Genomic DNA, 17,063 nt, shown 5'->3' with positions numbered 1-17,063 from the left:
GAAGCACTGTGCCTGGCTTCATTATTTACCGTTAGAACAGATACTTCTTGCTTAAATTCATGCCATTCTCATGTTATCTGAATAATGTTAAGTGGGAATAAACTAGAAAAGGGGAACAGAAGATTTAGGTAGGGCTAACCGAAGGATCAGAAAAGTTTAAGGCATACAAGTGGGCAGAGGCCTAGAGAACATCGAGTCCAGCCTTCCCCCATCTTAGTGTTGATATCTGAGACCTAGAAATGGGATACCTGCTCTGTCCAGGTCTCAAAGCTACCTGGAGATGAAGTATCTCAACTTGAGCTTAAATTATATGATAGACGTCACTTTCTCTCATTTGCCATTTTTAAATCTTGGTAAATGCCTAGGCAACTCTTTTTGAAGTCAGACTAGCAGATGACAGAGTCAGAATTTCTAATGTAAACCTGACTTCAAAGACTTTCATTCTCTCATCCCTCGGCATCTTCACCTGAGATGAGGATAATAATAGCTTTCCTCATAGATTTGATATGAGAAATATACAAGTGAATATATATGAAGCTTTTAATATAGCACCCAGCATATTGTAATAGGTGCTTAAAATATTAACTATTACTATTAACAGTATTAGAGCTAATATCCACACTATGCCAAAGTGAGAAGAACAACAGATTAGAAGTGAACCCAGCATGTAAGTTGGCCTATTTCTTCCATCCATATAAAATTCTGGGTTTAATCTTTCTTTATTTTTATTTCTTTATTTTTTATTTTTATTTTTTGGTGGTATTGGGGGTGGAAACCAGAGGCTTTCTACCTCCGGGCTATACTCCCAGACCTATTTTATATTTTATTTTGAAACGGGTCTCACTAAGTTGCTGAGAGCCTCACTCAGTAGCTGAGGCTGGCTTCGAACCTGTGTGATCCTCCTGTCTCAGCCTCCCAAGTGCAGGGATTACAAGCGTGTGCCACCACGCCCGGCTATGGGTTTAATCTTTAGATGTCATGGCTGGATTCCTCAGGAGGGCCAATTCCAGGATGGCCAGCAAAGTAACAGTAACTCCAGTCCTGCCCCCACCACATCTTGCCCTTAGTAGGTGCTTATGTTTCTTTGGGACCAGAAAAACACAGTTCCCATAGAAAAGAGTACAAGGATAGAATACAGAGGTGAGCCTGTGGCCCTGCCTGCATGTGACTGCAGTTTCACCATAGTGAGAACTCAGCTCGGGTTGACACCTGGGCCTAAGGCAGCAGCTCCTGTGCAGCCTGTCCGGTGGCGCAGCCCTGGGAGAACTGGGCAAGATGAAACCCAAGAAAGGAAAGAACAAAACCAATACTGAAAACTTTCTACTTGTCAAGCAACTTCATTTAATCCCACAATGAACCTGATGGCACACAAACATGCATACTCTGCAGGGAAGAAACCACAAGCACAGAGGGGCTGAGGAACTTGCTCAGCCTAACGCTGGGGGAATAAAACTAACAGCCCTTTGCCTGTTCCTGCCACAGCCCTGCCATACACCCTTCTGAGTCTGTCAGACTTCACCCGCTTCTCAGCTCTGCCCCGACTCCTCCAACCCAGGGCAGGAGACTGGATAGCGAAATGAAGATGTATCCATTTGATTGGATCAGGTGATCCAATTTTCTTAATCTCAGTGTTTAAGACAAAGATTTCCAATGTGATTTCACAATTTGTCATAAAATTCCAATCGTGATATTCTTTTTCCTCTCAACAATTTTTGTTTGTTCTGCCTCTTGGAGAGTCTGCAGACATTTAGGAAAGTCACTGAGCATCTCTGTCTTGCTGATCCGCAGGCTGGGGAATAGCACCTTCAAAAACATGCAGCGCAGGCACACGACCTTGAGAGAGAAGGGCCGGCGCCAGGCCATCCGCGGCCCCGCCTACATGTTCAATGAGAAGGGAACCAGCCTGACGCCGGAGGAGGAGCGCTTCCTGGACTCGGCCGAGTACGGCAACATCCCGGTGGTCAGGAAGATGCTGGAGGAGTCCAAGACCCTCAACTTCAACTGCGTGGACTACATGGGGCAGAACGCGCTGCAGCTGGCCGTGGGCAACGAGCACCTGGAGGTCACCGAGCTGCTGCTCAAGAAGGAGAACCTGGCGCGGGTGGGGGACGCGCTGCTGCTGGCCATCAGCAAGGGCTACGTGCGCATCGTGGAGGCCATCCTCAACCACCCGGCCTTCGCGCAGGGCCAGCGCCTGACGCTCAGCCCGCTGGAGCAGGAGCTGCGCGACGACGACTTCTACGCCTACGACGAGGACGGCACGCGCTTTTCCCACGACATCACGCCCATCATCCTGGCGGCGCACTGTCAGGAGTACGAGATCGTGCACATCCTGCTGCTCAAGGGCGCGCGGATCGAGCGGCCCCACGACTACTTCTGCAAGTGCGCCGAGTGCGCCGAGAAGCAGCGGAAGGACTCCTTCAGCCACTCGCGCTCGCGCATGAACGCCTACAAAGGACTGGCCAGCGCCGCCTACCTGTCCCTGTCCAGCGAAGACCCCGTCCTCACCGCGCTAGAGCTCAGCAACGAGTTAGCCAGGCTAGCCAACATTGAGACTGAATTCAAGGTAACACTCCCACTCGCCACCCGCAGGCAGTGGCCAGTGGCTCTCCGTGCGTGGCTGGTAGCAAAATGGGTTTATCTTCCAACGTAAAAGAGGGGGTGAAGGCCTCAGGGTCATTCAGGCCCCACTGGGGAAGGGTGACATATCCCACTTGGGGCAGATACAGGCCTGAGGGGAGAGTGGCCCACTGGGCGGGATTTTTACACCACACAAATGTAATAAAGAGGTGACATTAGCACAGATCCATATGGCTAAAGACAAGTAGGATGCAGGCGGGATGCCACTGTGGCTCTGGTGCCCGTTGCCGAGGATGTCAGGGTTTCTAGCAACCGGAAGGCTCAGGCTTGTTGATTGTTTCACATGGTGGGTTTATTTGTCTCAGTCACATCTCTATTCTGGACTGTTTTGATCTTAGACTTAGTCTAATCCTAATGCTAAAAAGGCTTTAGGGAAGCCTTTCTTAAACACAGCCAGTGCTGGGCATGATGGTGCGTGCCTATAATCCCAGTATTTGGGATGCTGAGACAGGAGGATCCCAGGTTCTAGGCTAGCCTAAGCAACTTTGTGAGACCCTGTTTCAAAATATAAAAAGGGCTGGGGTGTTCTGGGAGGCAAAGTACCCCTGGGTTCGATTCCTAATACCAAAACAGAACAAAACCCAGCAAACTATTGCTATTATCCTAGCAATGGTCTGAGAAGAAGGCACATGAAAAGGAAAATAAAACTGTCACTGTAGGGTTGAGTTTGTCATCCCAGTATATGGGTCTAGAGAAAAGCCCTCCTATTCAGGAATTCTGAGAACCTATAAGCCCAACCCAGAGGATGGAGACCCATCTCCAATGTCTACTATTCAAGAGTGGCCCTATGCTTTTACTGTCAACAGACACTCCCCCAAAAGAAAAGACTTAAAGTAAGAAATTCTTTGGACATTATCATTAGTAAAATGAGCTAACATTTACTGGGCACCTACTGTGTGCCACTAACTTTCTTACCTCATTGATCTTATTTAATCCCCTGAAAACCATATGCCATGGGTGTTATTGTCCCTGGGTTGTATGAAGGCAAGAGGTAGAGAAAGAGCACATAGCTAATAAGTAGATAAACCATCAGTTTAATCTAGGTACCCAGAACTAACTCAGCCACTCCAGAAAGCCAATACCAGAGGCTTTGTTCATGGTTTGAGCTTCTTCTTGGCCTTTATTTTGATCATGAAGGTGTTCCTCACTACAGAAGGTGTGGCTAGGAGAATAGAAACCACACTTGAGTTCATTATTCCTCATCCTGGCATTTGATCAGAGATTACTATGAGTCAGATGCCATGAAATATACAAAAAGGTGTCACATACAGGACTGGCAATTGACCTGAGAAAATATACCATGTGTAAGTGAAAAGTTCATTATCTATACAGATGTCAGTGCAGAAGCTGACCCTGCATGGGAGTCAATTGGTTGACCAAAGATAAATGCCATCTTATAGCAAGGGAGGCCCCGTGAGCCACATTCTTTAAGGATTCAAAGAGATAGAATGGGGTTGGGCCTTATGAGCAGAAGTTGGATTGGTAGAGACTATATGCATCAATAAAAGTGTAAAAAATGATATGGTTAAAAATAAAAAGAAGTTGGATTGGTGGGTGTTTCAGTCAGCTTTCTTGTCTCTGTGACCAAAATACCTGAAATTAACAACAAAGGGGAGAAAAAGTTTATTTGGCGTATGGCTTCAGCGATATGGTCCATAGTTGGCTGACTCTATGGTACAGCACAGTGGAGGAAAGCTGAGCTCAACACAGTGGCCACTGTAAGTAGAGACAGGAAGCAACTAGGGACACATAGAGTTCCTAACACCCCCAAGGACCTAGCTCCTCCACCCACACTCTACCTGCCTAAGTTACCACCCAGTAAATCTATTCCGATTGTTAATCCTTCAATAGATTTATCTATTGTTGATACTAGAGCCCTCATTCAAGTATTTCACCTCTGAATATTGTTACATTGGAGACATGTGTTCAACACATAAACCTTTGGGGGGGCATTCCATACTGAAACCATAACAGTGGGAAAGCAAGGTGCTTGGAGGCATTTGATCGAGGTAAGTGAGGATCAAACCCAAGAAAATCCTAGAGCAGGAAGGAGATTGATGATGCTCCATGTCACTAGAATACAGACTTCCTGTGGGGGCACACAAGAGGAGTACTGAGGGTGGATTGGAAGCAGAGCATGTCAGGCTGAAGACTCTGAATGTTGCCCTGTAGGAAGTGGTGAGCCACTAGAAGTTTATGATTAAGAACCCAAGTGATGAAAAGTAGAGTTTTGGAAATTTATTTGACCAGTATGTAAGATGAATTAGAGAATCTAGACTAGGCCTGGAGCACTAGAATTAAAGAGAGGGACAATTTAATTATGTATATACATGAGGCTCTGGAAGCCTCTCAGTAGGAAGAGGCTTGTCCCATAGGGCAGACATAAATAAGCTAGGCCAATAGGAGATTGTGGGGAACCACAAATCCTGTAATTAGGCTCTTTTTATTTTATCTGTTTCCCCAACTGGGGCCTATCCACTTAACTGGAAACACTTCCATAATATCTGCATTATTCATGCCTCATCTAGATAACTCAGTGGATATAGATGCAGAGATTGCCAAAACAAGATCCCAAGAGTTATAGCTATGGCCTCTTTTTCCCCTGTTTGTTGGGCCAAGGGTGTCCCAAAGAAGGCTGATAGAGCTTTGTCCCCTGGTCTTCAGAGTGATTCTGAACAGACTGTGTGAAAGAAATGGCTAAACCAATCAAATTAGATATTTCTGGACAAGGGAAACAAAACAAAAACCATGCTTTGGAAAATATTATCTGGATAACTGCACAATTCTCTACTTATCTCACATCTGGGAGTATGTCATCCTAAATTAAATGATGCTAGACTAACATTTGGAAATACATCTGAACCATTTGTTTTCTTTACTAAAACCCAAAGTCTGGTCTATTTTAGTGCACATAATATCTAAAACTGACATTTGTTGAAAGTGTTTCTTATGATATTTTCATTTTAAAAGTAAATTATGAAAATTATGGACAATTAAGAATACTATTAACATGATGACAAATCTCTTCTTCAATGTAGTCATTTACTCAGAAAAAGAGTTTGCATAAATGCATTTGCTGGCTGTTAACATCCTGCTAGTTACCTTTGTTTGAAATAATGTCTTTTAGATTGTCGACAAATGGTGCATTATAAATTAACATAACTGTTCCTTTAGAAATTTATTACTTATTCAACTGTTCTTGTATGTGCATTCCTGACATTATAAATCTTCTCGGAGAGTAGCTTTGCAGGAAAGAAGTCAAATTATAATAAAAGACTAGAAAGCGAGTAGATATGTTCTAACATGCACTCTTTGAGTCTGTTCTGCTTTCTAGGGACAACATGTTGCTCCTTGAAGCCACATGTTATGGAGACAACCCTGTGGCATCAATTATGTAAAAATATATCAGGCTTTCATTGAAAATAGGTCATATATCATACTCCATATCCTCTAAAATACTCATTCTTGGAATGACTTTTTCTGGCTAGAAGACACCATCTGAGATGAGCCTGAATTTGATTGCATGGGCAGTTGTTTTTGAAGTAATTTTAATTGATTACCAGAATAGAATATAGTCATTAATAAGAAGTGCAACCAATGTCAAGGTTTTCAGCAGATTGTGACTGTAGTAAGATGCCCATTAGCAAGCCATTATATTTGGTGGGAAAATTGTACAGCTGTTCAAAAATTGCTTATGTCCCTCTAATCATCTTGGGTCTAGAAAAACATTAAAATACTGTATGGCCAATAAACCCTTTCCAATGCTTTGAATAGTACCCAGTAAACCAGTAAGCATTCCAAAAATACATAATGAAGAGAATGAACTAAAACTTAAGAGGATACTCATTTCAGTTGATGAAACAAATGATTAGTTTTATCTGTGGTTCAAATTTACTACATACATGGATTTCATAGAGGCATTTGGTTAAATGGTTAAATAGGAAAGTTCTAAAGAAGGCTATAAGCTAGTGAGGGTAATAAAGCCCACATGTTAAATATCTGAGGACCAATTATGTGTCTCACACTGTATAGTGTATGAAAGGCAAAGTGTGTCTTCTTGGTTTTGCCTAAAATGGAGGTTTGGGAGCACTGCCAATTATAGACATTTTGGTTGATTAACTGTGAAGTAGGAGCCAGAGAAAAAGAAGATTGGTGTGCAGGGACTATTAGAAAGGGTTTTATCCTAGTGGAATGAGCTCTCTGTGTAGAAGCACCTGGAATAGCTAGGAAAAATAGTGAATTTGTCTACCTCCTGCCACCAAGAGTATGAGAAGATCTCTGCAAGCTTTCCTGAATTAGTCTATTTGGTTTTCTTCACTGATCATCCTCTGACAAAATTTCTCAGGATCCCCTTAATTTTGCTGTTATCTTCCTAGTTAAATATATGAGCAGTTTGTCTATGTATGTTGTGTATCTATGGAGGTGATTTTTCAAAATGATTAGAAGAGTTCATCTTTCTTCCAAATCAGAGTTATAGTGGCAGTGGTGGTGGTAGGACAGGGAGGTAGACAGGGAAAGAAAGAATGAGAGGAGAATATTGCAGGCTTTGGAAGGAAAGGAAGCAAGATAGGATTCCTTTTGCTCCCTCACAGTTTTGCTTCAATTTAAAAGCGTCCATTGTTCCCAAGTCAGGGAACTGCAGAAGCCCAACAAACAGCATATCTCGGTTAGCTAACATTTGATCATTCTAAAGACTAGCAAAGCTGCCACTCAGAAGGCTCTTCCTGTTGATGCAAAGTCAGCATGGAGGCATCAGCTACTGCAATTTATTCTTACAAACATTAGGAGGGAAGAGTAAGGGGCAAGAAAACTAAAGCTGTAACTTCATCCTGTTTTAAGTGTTAATGACCTTTCTGTTTATCAGTGGATTATTAAATCATATGTATCATAAGGGATAGATGATTAATTATGTATCTATATTTGTGCTGTCATTTTAAGACCCATAAAAACTCGTGTGGGCCTAAAATACCACAAATTAAAAATGTGAATAATGATAAATCAGACCAGTTTGCCACCTGCTATGATTGTAGTGCAGTGCCATTGTGGAAGGTAAAGATGTTGAGATGACAGTTTGTAATCTGCTTGTAAACTTATCAAGATGGAAGAGGGGTAAGGAGGAGAGAAGGAAGAGTGATTCGACTTGTGGTGCTGAGAGCTCAGAGGACACTGAACCCTGGCTGTCTGAACACAGACGCTGAGTAAAGATGCAGCCTGGGCCCCAGACAGTATCAAAGGCTGAATAAGCCAAACTTTGTGCCCTGGCTTCTGGTGTTTGTGCTAATTTCCTGCGTGCTTTGAGGATTTTTAAATCTTATAGACTAGCACCCTAGGAAAATACATTTTCTTGGAAGTTTGAAAGCTTGGCCTGTAGTATAAACAAATGCCTGCTTAACATACAGGAAATTATTTGAAAATTGTTTCCCTTTTAATTGGGAAAATATTTTTTAAGCTGTGAAGGCTGCAGATGTTTAAAAAAAATTTCCTGTGTGTGGTATATGTGTGTGTAAGAGAAACTGGGAGAGAAGTCCTTAAAGCACTCATTTATATATCTTCCCCAATACTCTCAGAGATCTTACTGTGCCACTCAGTCTGTGCTAGAATATCTGATGATGTGCAATGTGAGCAGAGGAAAGAAAGACCACAGATGTCAGGTGATGAGCTAATGAGCCTGCCCCTCGATAAGCATGGACAGTAAGCTGTAGTCAGAACATGCACATCTGCTGCTGGTCCATTCTGGGGCCTTGGTTATAGGCCCCTGTACTTGACAGTGAGATCCAAGGACTAGACTATCTCAGAAAGAGGGACAAAGGTGACTCTACCCAAGATAGCTTTGTATTTTTCTATTTCTCAGTGTCTGAAGAAGCACTTTTGACAGAGCATTCATTAATGAGTCATTACAGGAAAATTAGCTAATTAATGTGTCCTTTAATGACAATTTTTCATTACATCGCAAGTAATGCCTAAAATTAGATGGTGTTGCCTTTGTAGGTTTAAGCCAAGAGTATTAGCCTCTGAAATACAGGAAAATAGTGTACATTGGGTGTGATGATGCAGGCAGGGGTCAGGCTCAGTGAGCACCCAGGGCAGCCATGCTTCATTTCCTCCTGGCTGAGGACTGGAGAGCAAAGAGCTTGGCCCTGAAATCAGACCGCCCTGGCTTCCATCTTCTACTAATCATGCAATGGTGGAAATATATTGGAAGTTAATTTTCTGTTTTGAAAAATGGAAGATGGAAGGGAGGGACTGGGTACTTTGATTGTGACTTGTCCAAAAACAACTGCTTGTTTTTACCCAAATATATTCTCTCACCCTAATCTTCCCTTTTCTGTGACACCAGGATTCTCCAGGTTGTTAATAACTCCTATACCTCATCTCGTTTAATGTCCAGAGAGTTCTGGTACATATTAGGTGTTCAGTAAATAAATGAACTTATAAATAATGACTTCTCAGTGTTGCTAAGGATTAAATGAGCTCAAGAACATAAAACTATTTGCACAGGACCTGACATAATTAGCACTTTTTTCACTAGAAAGCTCAGTGAAGATTCCTTTTGGTTTCCCAAACCTCATTGAATTTTCAGCACCACAACTTTTCCTCCCAGTAAATACAGCATAAATTTCAACATCTCTACTTAGAGTCTTCCTGATTTTGTTCAAGATGCTCACCCCCTTGGAAGATCTTTCCAGAACATGAAGTCTAGGCTGTACGCTATTAGCTCCATGATTAAAAATAGTCCAAGGGAATAATTTCCAATTGGATAAATGCAGACCTGAAACCAAATAATGTAAGGGTGCTGCTAAAATATGACTATGAAAAGGAGTAGCGTGGGCTGAAAAGATAGAGAAGAAAGAGGAGGAGGGAGTAAATGGGCAGGCAGGGCTCCTGCCAAATACAGACAGAGATTATTTTTTTAAGAAAATATCTCCACGAAAAAGATTCATCACTACACAAAAAATGGAAAAATCATTTCCTACCCAAGTGCAACTATCAGTCTAAAATATCAGAAATGTAGAGAAAATGGCTATGGTTCTTCAAGAAAATTAATAAGTAGTAGCACACATTATATCAAACAGAAATGCAAGACTTTTTTCTGAAGAGTGGGAATGATCCTAGCATATTATCCAGCTATACCACTTCTGGGTATATACCTGAAAGAATGGAAACCAGACTGCCATAGTAACACATACATATCTATGTTCATAGTCACACAATATTCATAATTGCCAAACTATGGAACCAGCTGACGTGTCCATCAACAGATGAATGGATTATAAAACTATGGGATATGTACACAATGAAATTCACTTAGCCATAAAGAAGAACAAAATGATGTCATTTGCAGGAAAATGGGTAGAACTGGAGAATATTAGGCTAAGTGAGATTAGTCAGTCACAAATAGTTAAAGGTCAGATGTTCTCTCTCATATGTGGAAGCTAGGGAAAAATTGGGACACAGGAGGGACTCCAGACAAAGAGGAGAAATCCTAGTAGACCGAAGAAGGGGGCCTACTTAAGGGAGATGGGAAGGGGGAAGAAGATTTGAAGAGGGAGACACCTCAGTGGACATAATGTACATACACAGACTTATCAAAGCCAATCACTGTGTACAGCACAGGAAGGTGGGGAGTGAGAGGGTGCAGGGTGGGAAGTAGGGGAGGGTCCAGTGATTAATATATGATTACATGTACCAATAAAAATTTTTCTCTGAAAATAAAAAGGACCACAATACTATATAAATAATCAGAGTCGGATAACATTGAGTATGCTGCACACACCATAGCATGAAAGTATGTTTTATTAGCAATCAATTCACATTCAGATTACATGTCAAGATTGTGGGAGATGAACAGTGTCACTACACTCAAAGAATATCAGAACTAGATAAAGACTTTTATAGAAATATCTGAAAATCCAGTTTGGGCAACACTTGCTAAGCCTCCAGTCTGAGCAAAACACTGGGTCAGGTGCAGAGATAAAACGATGAAGATAAAGTTCTTGCCTTCAAGGAGTTTATTGTCTGGTGGAAGATACAGGAATTTATCCTATTAATCATAAAGTAAACATAACATTGCAAATCATAAACTACAGTTTTCAAAGTGCTGACTTAATGATGCAGCTATGTGCATGTGTCTGTACACATTTAGAGATTTCTCAAAGAAGGTAATATTTAACTAAAACCCAAGGGTATGAGAGAGATAAACAGAAAACAGGAAGGGGAAAGGAGGGTTTCAGGAATAGAAAATGTATGTGAAATAGTCCACTGCAGAAAAGGAGAAAGAGGCTCATTCAAAGAATGGTGTCTTAATATAGCTCCTTTGTAGGATGTAAAGGGGAGGAGAGGCAGATGATAGGGATGCTGACCAGGACCTCAGCCATGGACTTAACATTGGTGGCCATGTAAAAGGTTAGACTTCACTGTAGGGTCAATAGAGAGCTATTAGAAGCTTTCAGCAGGTGAGAGTGGCTTACATATGCAGTTTAGAAAATGCAACATGCCTGCTATGGAAAATGCATCAAAAAGGACAAGAACAAGAGGTGTTAAAGACCTCTGTAGAAAGATGAGCTCCTCCCTGGAAGGTGTGAATGACACATGAGTCCAGAAAAACCAGCACATCTCATCAGCAGGTGAATCACCACAGATGGAGCTGCAGTGCTGTCAGATTGGACAGATTTCTTTTTATAAGCTTTCAAGTTCCTGCTTCTCCTCTCAGATCTCTCAGTGCTTCACAGCCACACACCAGGCATGGGAGGCACAGGGAGAAGAAGCAGAATAGGTCAGCTCTTTTACTTCTCCAAGAAAGGAGCACAGTAGAATAGGAAGAAGGCAGGCAAGTGATGCAAATCCTGATTTACCACCTTGGCCTTTGGAAGAAGAGGTTGTGTTCTAGGCTTGGCCATCTGGTCATTGCAAAGCATTAGCAGCATAGAAGATGGGTTCAGAAGTGACCATCTCCAAATGGAAAGGATCCCACTGTATTTGAATTTTCCACTGCATTTTTCAGGCTCTGGGGACATCTTTGTCTCTCTGTTGGCTTCAAGGAGCAAGTAAATTTTTCCATAAAGTAGAGAAAAATGATTGAATCTTATCTCTAATCTATGTTAAAGTGGAGTATAAATATTTATTTAGTATATATAAACCATGGAGTAAGCCTCTCCATTTCCTTTCTCTTTTTTCGCTCCTTAGGGCTTTGTATGTTGAGAATGAAAGGCTAAGAAGAGACTAGGTGCAGAAAAAGCCTTGCTGGGCACCCAAAATCCTCCTTAGAGGACACCCAGTTAGGTCTCAGTGGATGTACTGGTTTCCTAGTGTTGTATAGTGCATTGGCGAAAACTTGGTGACTTTAAAACAAAAGAATTTCAATGTACTACAGCACTGAATGTTAGAAGTCCAAAATCAAGGTGTTGGCACCATCATGCTCTCTCTGAAGGCTCTCAGAGAGAATCTTTCTTTGATTCTTCCTAACTTCTGGTAGTTGTCACCAGAAGTTATCTGGTAGTTTTACTTGGCTTGTCAACACATCAATCCAATATCTGCTTCTGTCATAATTTCCCTATGTGTTTCATGTCTCTTCTCTTTATAAGGACACCAGTCACTATGGATTAAGGACCCACTATACCCTAGTTGGACTCCATCATAACTAATAACTGCACCTACCCTACTACCAAATAAGGTCATATTCTAGAGTTCCAGGAAGTATATGCATTGAGGTGGAGAACACTATTCAACCCAGTATACTGGGGAAAATACCACTTAAGCTAAACTGGAAAAGGCAGAAACTAAAAACCCAAGTGGATCCCCAGATCAGAACAGGAGAACAGGATAGAAAGCCAGAGATCAGGTACTCTTGAAAGCCAAAATCAGCCCTAAATTTGGAGGTCGATCTGAGGGAAAATTGAGAGGCTGGTAGTATTCTCTGTTGACCAGGACACAAGCTGATCTAAAGATACAAGAATTCCGTGTGTGTGTGTGTGTGTGTGTGTGTGTGTGTGTGTGTGTGTGTACGCAGACGCGCCTCACGTGCTATTTGGGGGAAACGGAAGAGCTCAAAGAACCAATAAGCTTAGTATTGGAATTAATGCCCTTTCAAGTATGGAAAACATTTTCAAGTACTGTATTTAGAGATATTGGGAAATTAAAACACTACACGCCGGGCGTGGTGGCGCACGCTTGTAATCCCCACGCTTGGGAGGCATACACAGGAGGATTGCACAGGTTCAAAGCCAGCCACACTGGCATAAGAGACCCTGTTTCCAAATAAAAAGTATAAAATAGGTCTGGGAGTGTAGCCCGGAGGTAGAAGGGTTTCCAGGAACCCCTGTACCACAAAAAAAGTAAAGAAAAGAAAAGAAAACACTATTCATTCTAGAACCTTTAGAAAATATAGAAAAGCAGAGGAAATGAAAATTTGGCATCAAACCTCTAATATAATTCATTTTTGCTATGTTTTCACCTGGAGTTCCCCCTCCTCCCAGGTACAAAAATGTGAATTCATATTATGACTCAGTTGATGGAACATTACTACTATATTTGTTTCCCCTCATACTTTATTCCCATTCCTGTTCTCCCAGCACCACTCCAAAAAGTCTCCCACTCCAGTCTTTTGCATCTATTGTAATTTTCAAAGTTCTAAAGGCTGGAGAAACATAACAACCAAAGACCAACAAAATTCTATAATCTCTGCTTTCTCCCCTTGTGTTTGCATTTCAATGGAGACTATATAAAAATAGATTGTTGATTTGTGTATGTTTGTATGTTTGAAAATTATATACAAGGGATTATGGCATAAAATTATAGTCATATTCTCCTTCACTCCATATAGTGTTTTTTATGTTCTCTCCAAGTTGCTGTATGTAAATCTAGTTCATTGCTTCTGTCTGCTCTCTAGTAGTCCATGCTCTGCATATACAGCCTTTCAGGGATGGCTGCCTAGATTGCCTCTAACTTTTTTTTTTTTTTGTAAAGGGATTGAACTCAGAGGCATTTACCTGAGTCCCAGCCCCAACCCTTTTTTATTTTTATTTTTAATTTTTTAAACAGAGTCTTGCTAGAGCTGGGTATGGTAGCACATGCTTAAAATCCCAGTGCTTGGGAGGCTGAGACAGGAGGATTGCACAGGTTTGAAGCCAGCCTCAGCACTGAGTGAGGCTCTCAGCAACTTAGTGAGACCCTGTTTCCAAATAAAGTATAAAATAGGTCTGGGAGTATAGCCTGGAGGTAGAAAAGCCCCTGGGTTCCACTCCCAGTACCACACACACACACAAAAAAAAAAAATCAGGGTCTTGCTAAATTGTCTCACTAAATTAATGAGGCTAGTCTTGAACCTGTGATTCTCCAGCCTCACTCAGCCTCCCAAGTACTGAGATTACAAGTGTGTGCCTCTGCTCCCAGCATCTCTGCTTTTTGTTACCACAAATGAGGCTTCAAAAGATCATCTTTGTGCTCCCTACAGTTTTATTTTTGGTGTACCAGGCTAAGGAAGGAATATCAATAGTTAACTTCACTAAACATAGCGACTACTGCCCAGAGGCCTGTCATAGTCTATGCTCCCTTGTGGGCTTTGGTTTGCAATGTGCTGCCAGCACTAGGTATCATCCTGCTTTCTGATGTCTGCAAGTATGAGAAATGTAAGGCTGAGCACTTCGTTTGTTTAGCCAAGTGACTTTCTCCTTTCTGTGAATTGCTTCTTCTAGTCCTTCCTTTGTCTATGTTTGAACAGGATCTCTCTCTCTCTCTTGGGGTATTTTAAATTTTTCTCACAAGTGTTCTTTATATATTCTAAAATTTCATAAATCCCCAAACGAATTGGCTTCCAGGCCCTTTTGAAAGAAAAAAAATATTCAGTGTCCCCTGGGCACTTCCACCACCCTCTTATTTTTACTCAATGCCCCCAATTGCACCCAGTGCCTCTACCATCACCCTGGATCATTCCAGCATGCTCCCCACTTGTGGTCAGGATCACCAATTTTGACAACCTATGTATAATTCCTTGTCTATTTCAGACATTACAAATTTATCCCACTCTCACTTATGTCTATAGGGGTTAAAAGAATGTAATGTCCTTTCAGTCTATCTGATAATTTATCACAGGGGTCACAGATAACATTTTTATAACAAAAAGAAGTTAACAAGAAAAAATGACACATTTATTTACAATTTTTAACACAGTAATCTTCAGAAATGAAGACTCAAAGATCCAGGGAAACCCATCCATTTTTATGCTTAGGTTTAATAAAGAATGGACAACAGTGTAGAAATGTTTGGACAAAAGGGTATGATCTAACAATAGGCTACGGGAGGTAACCCAATAAGGCCTATCTAGATTGTTTTTGGCCTGTGTTCCATTCCTTCTCCTGGGCATGAGTGAGGCCCATCTTGGAATGAGTGTCCATGACCTATTTTCAGGGAAGGTACATTAGAGAATTTTTTATGGTCAGCTCTCACACAGAAAGACGAGTAAAGTCCCCAATCACCTGCAGTTTAAAGTCTTTTGGGGTACTGTCTTCTGATCCCTAACTTCTGTTAAATGTGTCTCCGGTGCCCTTTGTCGAACAGAAACCCTTATTTTTTAAATGATTTCTGGATTTAGTTTTGCTTAAAGAAAAACTCCTCCCCTACTCTTACCCAATGGCATAAAGATACGCTCCTATGTTACATGTGTTAGTTCTTCTTCTATTACTTGCATTGACTTACCAGTCACATGTAAATCTTCAGTCCATTGGGAGTTTGATTTATATGTAGAGTGAGTTTCTAACATATTTTATGTTTCTCCATATGCTTGGTTTCCCAGTATCATCTATTAACTATTTCAACTTTTCCCCACTTATCTGCGATGTCACCTTAATCATACAGTGATTCCGAAATATACATGTTTCTGGGATTTCTATTCCATTCCAGTGTTGTGTCAGAATATTTCCTCAACCATTCCTCCTCAGCTTCATTCCTAGAGCTTTGAACCATTTCCAACTAGAGAGAACCAGTATTTTTGTTGTTGTTGTTCATAGATTTGTATGATTGTGACAAGACTGAACAAAATCTAAGATCCTGCTTATAATATTATCACTGAATATTATACCATTGGCATATAACCATTGATAAAACTAAATGACAATTTGAATTCTACTCATTCAAGAGCACTTCTGTGGCCCACTACTGGAAGAGGATGAACCCCAGGGCCCAAATCAGGGTCAAGTCTACCATGGGAAGATTATCTGAAAAATTACCAATGAAAGGACTGTAATGAAGCCAGAATAAAGAAAGATACCCCTAGAAGACATTACTTATTTACCCATCAAACCTCAAATAGATATTTTTTGTGATAAATAAGAATTCCAAAGCCATATATTCTTTTTAAAGTTCTTTTTATGTTTCATATTATTTTAATGTTTGGTATTTATGCTGCATACTGGTAATAAGTCAGAAGTCTTTTTCAGCCCATGAGTTGGGCTACTGAAGCCCCTTAATCCAAGAGAGAGTCTCATTTAGTGCCAATTAAGAAAACTGTAAGAACTGCATACGACAGAAAAGTGAAAAAGTCTCCATCATTCAGATGTAATAATCCAGAAATCTTTCTTGACATTGATGAACTAAGTGTATCTCTTTTCTTCTATTTATAAACTGTATGATTTTCCATTTATAAACTCAAATATAGTGTAGGTATAAGGAACTCTATAGTACTTTTCTAATATCCTGGTACAGACCTCCTTTCAAAACATGTGCTGTCTGAACAACAGAAGAATATGCACTTTTCCCATAAAAGTTGATAATAAAGTGGATCAGATGGTGTGATACTGTGTATACTCGATCCCTAATGACCAAGAGATCTGGAATGGTATGGGGTGTTAAGCTCCAGTCACAATTGAAGCAGTATGGTATGGTATAAGATCCAGAAAGCTAAGAATATTAAAATTTTGTACCTATTTCTAAAATTACAGTGATGTAAGAATTATTGAGGCTAACCTTTTCTAAGACTTATCAGTTCTCAAACAGAAAAGGCTACCCAATTGCTTGATAACATGATCACCTTTCATATCACTGAAATCTCCCCATATCTCATACCCATGGTATGGAATTGATAATAATGACCTTTCTGAGAAAGAAAGAAAGAAAGAAAGAAAGAAAGAAAGAAAGAAAGAAAGAAAGAAAGAAAACCTTTCCTTTTTTTCTAAGTGTAAAGCAAGATCTTAATTACTGATTAACAAATGCTTTGAAAAATCAAAAGGGCCACACTGAAATGCTAAGCACATCTCCTCCTCCTCCTCCTCCTCCTCCTCCTCCTCCTCCTCCTCCTCCTCCTCCTCATCCTCATCCTCCTTTCACCCTCTCCAAAGCCATTAATCATAAGTGCTTGAACCTGGGAGTCTAAGCTCATGTTTTCCTGCCTGGGTCCAATAGCATGCAGCTGCCAGCCTTCTGTATGAAGAGAT

At 41.0% G+C, this 17,063-nt stretch overlaps 1 protein-coding gene across 1 annotated transcript in view; it reads left to right on the top strand.

Moving 5' to 3' along the window:
* Positions 1 to 17,063, top strand: part of TRPC7 (transient receptor potential cation channel subfamily C member 7) — a gene marked incomplete at both ends in the record, with an annotated part of 165,134 nt that overhangs the window by 21,510 nt on the left and 126,561 nt on the right. Inside the window, 3 exons of the mRNA XM_080714164.1 lie at positions 1,071 to 1,140; positions 1,483 to 1,605; positions 1,735 to 2,566. Coding sequence (XP_080570290.1) covers positions 1,071 to 1,140; positions 1,483 to 1,605; positions 1,735 to 2,566 — 1,025 coding nt within the window. The remainder of the gene's footprint in view (positions 1 to 1,070; positions 1,141 to 1,482; positions 1,606 to 1,734; positions 2,567 to 17,063) is intronic.

Source organism: Muscardinus avellanarius, assembly GCF_963383645.1.
Source record: "Muscardinus avellanarius genome assembly, chromosome: 1".
NCBI classification, from domain to species: Eukaryota; Metazoa; Chordata; class Mammalia; order Rodentia; family Gliridae; genus Muscardinus; species Muscardinus avellanarius.
The sequence above is the reverse complement of the archived record's forward strand: the minus strand, read 5'-3'. Positions and strand labels throughout refer to the sequence as shown.